This window comes from Echinops telfairi, unplaced genomic scaffold (genome assembly GCF_000313985.2).
Source record: "Echinops telfairi isolate 266 unplaced genomic scaffold, ASM31398v2 ScPeMD7_2;HRSCAF=8, whole genome shotgun sequence".
Taxonomy (NCBI): Eukaryota; Metazoa; Chordata; class Mammalia; order Afrosoricida; family Tenrecidae; genus Echinops; species Echinops telfairi.
The window spans coordinates 62,136,077-62,142,076 of NW_022103898.1; the positions used below are offsets into that span (position 1 = coordinate 62,136,077).

At 31.4% G+C, this 6,000-nt stretch overlaps 1 protein-coding gene across 4 annotated transcripts in view; it reads right to left on the bottom strand.

Annotated features, from left to right (window-relative positions):
* The window catches only part of CNOT2 (CCR4-NOT transcription complex subunit 2), a 154,815-nt gene that overhangs the window by 39,632 nt on the left and 109,183 nt on the right, over positions 1-6,000 (bottom strand). For all 4 annotated transcript variants that reach the window (XM_045289821.1, XM_004700451.2, XM_045289807.1 and 1 more), the window contains one exon: positions 1,553-1,619. In XM_045289821.1, coding sequence (XP_045145756.1) covers positions 1,553-1,619 — 67 coding nt within the window. The remainder of the gene's footprint in view (positions 1-1,552; positions 1,620-6,000) is intronic.

Consider the following 6,000-nt stretch of genomic DNA (forward strand, 5'->3'; position numbering starts at 1 on the left):
ACTCAATAAACTTGGGAGGATAAAGGGGCACAGTTGTTTTAATCCCAATGCCCAAATGATAATCCCATTATAAGAATAACTTTTTAAACTACTTTCACCTGTGTGTTCCCTTAATTCTCCAGCCTTTATAGTCAGTCCCTCGAGTTTTATCATTCTGCAGTTCTATTTTATAAAATAATCATAGTTTCTCCATTGTAACTCCTCTTTATAATTTTATATCTAATTTCTGCTGTGATAGACTGTGGACTTTAAAAAGATAAAGTTCTTTGCAGTCGCTCTGAAGAAATGAACTGTGGTTTTAAATAACTAGAACAGAAAGGTGGGAAGAACTATGCAGGAACACAGGATAAATGAGACAAACTTCTAGCCGATAATATTCCCTCAACAACTAACATGAATGTTAAGGATAAGTAGCAATTCTTTAAAATATTTAAAAAAAAAAAATTGGAAACACTGGATTTTTTCCTGCTTTAGCAAAAGGAAAATGCAATTAGTATGTTTTATTTATTAAATTGGTAATAACAAATTGTTCTCTATGCAAAAGATAGGGAGAGAGGGGGGAAGAAAAACAGACAAGATCTATGCTTGTCTACAAAATCAGTTTCTTCCCCTATACTAAACTTCAAAATTAAATTTCTGCTTTTAATATACTGGGGAAAAGGTCCAAATCAAATAGATAACTTTTATTTGAAGCGGATTAAAACTGTCACTATTAGATTTGTTTCCTCCAGTTATTCGATTATTCTTTAATCTTTGATGGGAATTTCTTACACTTTCACCCTTCCCCCATATAAATGACATTAACAGAGATAAAAACCTTATTAACATGCAATAATTCAAAGCTTTAATTTACAAATAAAGTTTACAAAAATTTTAAATGTAATAATAATGGTTAAAATTTATTGAGAGCTTACTATGCACCTAGCACTGGGCTAAGTACTCAAATTACGATAATATTTAAATAGAATCTTGTGTAATAGCGAAAAAAAGCATTTACTCTGAGTTAAAAACCTAAATTCTATGCCCAGACTGAGTTAAAGCTGAATAAAAAATATGAAGGGGTTACAAAAGGTTTGTGAAAAAACTTGCATCTTTCACTAGTACTAGCTTTTTAAATTTCCTTCTAAGTGTTAAAATAATGTGAACATTTCACAAAACGTTGCTAAATAACACTCTTACAATCATAAGTTGGAAAAACACACAATCTAATCAATCAAAATCCTCAATTTTCTCTCTCAGAAAACAGAGCACGTCTATTAGAAAACACATCTGAAAAATTCTGCAAAGGAATATTAAAAAAACCCAAAAAACACCCACAAACCCATATAAACAGATCTCAAGCTTTCCTACATGGAGTAAAAACAAATTTGGATTAGTTAATGTCGGAAATAATGACATTTTTCTAGATAATGAAATATGGGAAACTAAAAATGACCCAACTTTCTCTTCAAACTCCAGAATAAACCCAGATGGGAAGCACTGGGTGATGTTAAGTAATTGTGCATTCTTCTTTCTACATTAAATATTCCAGAATAAATGCAAAAGTTCTTACTTTGTTGCCCGTATAAACTTGCCCCAAACTGAGACAGCTGACCTGATGTAGACGGTGATGCCAGCATCTAAAAACAAATTAATTATATTAGAGCATAAAGAAAGTACAGAGCATTATATTCATGGTACCATCTGAACATACTATTTATTATGAGATTCAAATCTATATATTTCACTCTGAACAACATAAAGCATTATATATTAAATTCCATCTCTTAAATTTTAATTACACAACATTTTTAAAAGTCATACCATTGAAAATTGTAGAAGCACAATTACATCACTTCAAAATAAAACAGAAACAACCCACTAGGCTGACAAAACAAAGACTCTATCTCAAAATGTCAACATCTACAAATTTTTATGTGACAATAATTTGTAAATAATATTAAGCTAAATTCTAAATTCTGTTTACTGAAGTTGACAAGTACTTAAAGTAGAAAATTTTGTACTTTTTAAGATCATATCCTGATGTGAGAAAAGACTTCAAAAAGTTCATGAAAAAGTAAAGTTAAAAAGAGTGGAAAATTTCCTGAAACTCAAGAAGTCTGTTTATATACACCAGTAATTGATGATTCAATTATCAAATGGATAAAAAAGCATAGCCAACACACAACTACATAGTAAATGAAAAAACAATACAGAAAAAGACGAAAAATACTTGAAAATATATATAAACATAGCATATAAAGTATATTGTTAGTGACTGATGTGTATCTGAATCTCTCGCAATGTCCTTTTTTCTAGCAAAATATAAATTCTTTGAAGGTGTGGTATAGTCATGGAACATGTTACATTCAATTTTCTATTTCATCATAAAAATTAGCACTCAATGTGGCAGTACTACATATACAAAGTCGATGTATAAGTTGATTAATAAGAATGTGTGCTCCCTGTCTATATTAGAAAGCCATAAAAAATCCTTAAGACAGAGTGTGTCATTAAGAGGCTTACAATGTGGTGAGGGAGAGAGAAGAAATAATATAATTAATTAAAACCAAAGCCACAGTATGCTCCAAAGGAAGTGTAAAACATCACTGGAGGAAAGAGTTCTGGAAGGGATAAAGCATCAGGAACACTTCATAGCATGAGGACAAATTAAGTATACAAATAAAGTTTTTTTGCAAGCTGCGACTATGTAGTGAGTATATGTAAAATAAAAGTGGCATGATTAGAAAATAAAATGTAAAACAGTGGTAACTGAACAGATAATTGGGCAAAAGTGAAAGGGCTCACTTCTAAACAAATTAAATTTACTGCCATCAAGTAAACGCTGACTCATAGGGGCCCTATAGGGCAGGGTAGCACTGCCCCAGTGGATTTCTGAGACTGTAACTCTTTATGTGCAATAGAAAGCCTCGCCTTTTTTCACATCAGGGGATAGAGTATGTTAGATCTAGCAAGATTGTACAGTCTTCTTGAATGGTACAGAGAGATGACTACCAACAATGACAAAGTACAAGAAACAAATATCAAGCAAAGGTGGTAAAACTCAGCTTTGAGAAAATTATTCCAATAGCAGAAATGGATGGAAAAAGGAAACAGTGAGATACTGAATAATAGAAAGGGGACTAGAGAGACATGTCATGATAGAAGCAATAGTATTTGGTATCTAGTTAACTGGCTAGGGGGATTGCATGGGTGTGGGAAATCACCAGACATGAACTATCAGAGATCACACTGGTGTTCACTGAAGGAAAATCATGTAGCCACTGACTATTTTAGGAACAGCAAGAGGAGAAACAAAGTAATGAAAGTTTCACAACAGATATTTACACTTAGTATCAAAATTCTAAGTTATTTCCATTTTTCTGGAGCTGGCTAAATTTTTAATAATGCAGCAACTCTTAACTACTGATGCTCATTAGACTCTTCTGAGGTCATGTACTATAAAAAAGGTTTAAGTATTTATATAATAACATTTCATATTTTTTTAAATCAAGCCTTATAAATATTCCTTTTACAATCCAGAGGGTATATAATCTAGACAATTATACTAACATCCAAACTATATACGGTTTATCTGATACACCCCAAAAGATCAAATGAATAGGCTTTTTATGCCCAATACATAAATGTAAATATTTCCTAAAAACATTAAAGGTTCAATTCCAAATTAAAGGACAAGATTTAAGGAGATATGCAGTATATAAATGAGGCTTTAGTAGGTGACAAAAGGTAAAAGTTATATTTAAAGTTTAAAAAAAAAATCACAATTTCTGTATCATTATAAATTTTAAGAGTATGGTTGTTTCCAAAGGTTTCAAATATAAAACTAAGATGATTACATGGATTTGAATGAACCGTGTGTTTTAAAATGAATCATTTAAAATTTTACTTTCTCCAGAAATGTATACTTATTGATTCCAAAGAATCAATATGTAGTTTATATGTTCTACGACTATTCTATACATTTAACTTCAAAAATGGACAGTTTAGTCTACTTTCCCACAAAGATTATATACCTACAAATAAGTTACAGCCCACTCATTACAGGAGGAAATACTGAGTGAAGTTAAGACTATGTGTGGTTTCTTTGGTGAATTATGGACCCAAAAGCAAAGTGGAACGATATATAAGTATCATTTTCTATATATGCCATTACATAAAAAAGGTTAGAGAATGCAGTTTAGTACCATATAAAAGAAATCCCATGTTAAGATTTATAGCCTTTGAAACATCCATGTGAAAATAAGCATTGATCAATCAGCTATACAGACAGATGCTATACAGGGAAATGCCAAAAAAGCAAATCAGTAATTTCTTATAAAACCTAACCCTAACAAGTTGTGAAGACATAGTTCATGAAGTAAACAATAGATTTAACACACAGTAATGGAATGTGACCAAGACAAAATTGCTATTTACATATGTACAACTGTGCTTGACACAATGGATGGATGTATGGATTGTGGTAAGAGCTTTAAGAGCCCCCAATTTTAAAAAGTTAGAAAATAAAAAATAAAAAATATTTAAGTTAAAAAATATTTTCTAAAATAATTGTACAAAATGTACTTGATAAATTGATGTATGGACCTGTAAGGGCACCCAATAAAATGATTTATTAAAATAAAATAATTGTACACTATAAAGTAAAGCCATGACATAACTCATACATTATGTTTATTATTCCCAGACAAACATTTACAAGTCATATATATGTATATATGAATTAATATATAACTCTACCAAAGTAATGACTGCAGTTAAGACAAGAGAATGTATATAAAGGTTAGTTTCTTAGAAAAATACAGAACTTGAGGTCAAAAAACATACCACGGTAAGAACGGCAGTATAAGAGAAAGAACCCAGTTTGGGAGTTGGAAAAAATTTGGACTGAATCTTGGTTCTGCAGCTTACCAACTTCAGAAAGTTCAAGTGAAGATAAAGCAAGATAAGGTATGGTGCCTACCTTAGTGTGATATATGTGATAGCAGCTGCTAATAATCTCATCTCTCTCTGAATTCAGGATTTTCATTAAATTTTAAATGACAGTTTTTAACTCTTGATTCTCCTGAAGTTATATGCCACACCAGTCTCAAGAATAAATTACTAAATAATACCCTAAATATACATAACTTTTGGTCCAAGGAATTAATGTTTATCTTCTTAAATCTCAGGAAAAAAATAAGGCACGGCAAGAAATGGTTAAAAAAAGATGAAATGTCAAAAAATGAGTAAATACTGAGACAAACAACTAGGTTACTGTGTTCACAGTCCAACAATTAAATATTTTTCTTCACTATCCAAAAATGCTATAATACACAATGCAGTCAAACAAAAATAAATAAACCAAGACCAAACCTGCCATCAAGTCAATTCTGAGTCAGGAAGTAACTAAAGGCATCAGTAATAGGTTTCTATTTATATCCCTGACCCACCAAAAGCAGCATCCCCTTATACCTATGCTTCATAAAAAGAATGCTAAGAAAATCAAAAAGTGAGGAATGATTGTAAAAATCATTCCCATTGCTACTAATACAACTGTAAAATCAATAACCTCCTCCCTGAGAAGTCTCAAGATTTTTGTTTAAAAAGATATCATTTAAGAACTTAGTAGTAAGCAAATTGGCTGCTGGTAACTCTCCTTAACCATCGAAATGTAAAGTCTATCTCTGTCACGCTTCCTAGCAGTGACCACCTCTCACAATCCCTCCCTCCAATGCGTGTATCTTCTAAACACAAAATCTATTTTAAAAAACGTTCAAAGCAGTTTGGTCAAGAAATTATTTCCTATATAAGAATAAATGCCTCCAAAATGTTTAACAAAATTTTGGTAAACAAAAGTCTGATTGTCAATGCTATTAAAAATAGAAAGGGGGAACCAATCACAAGGATCTACATATAACCCCCTCCCTGGGGGACGGACAACAGAAAAGTGGGTGAAGGGAGATGTCGGAGAGTGTAAGACATGACAAAATAGTAATAATTTATAAATTATCAAGGGTT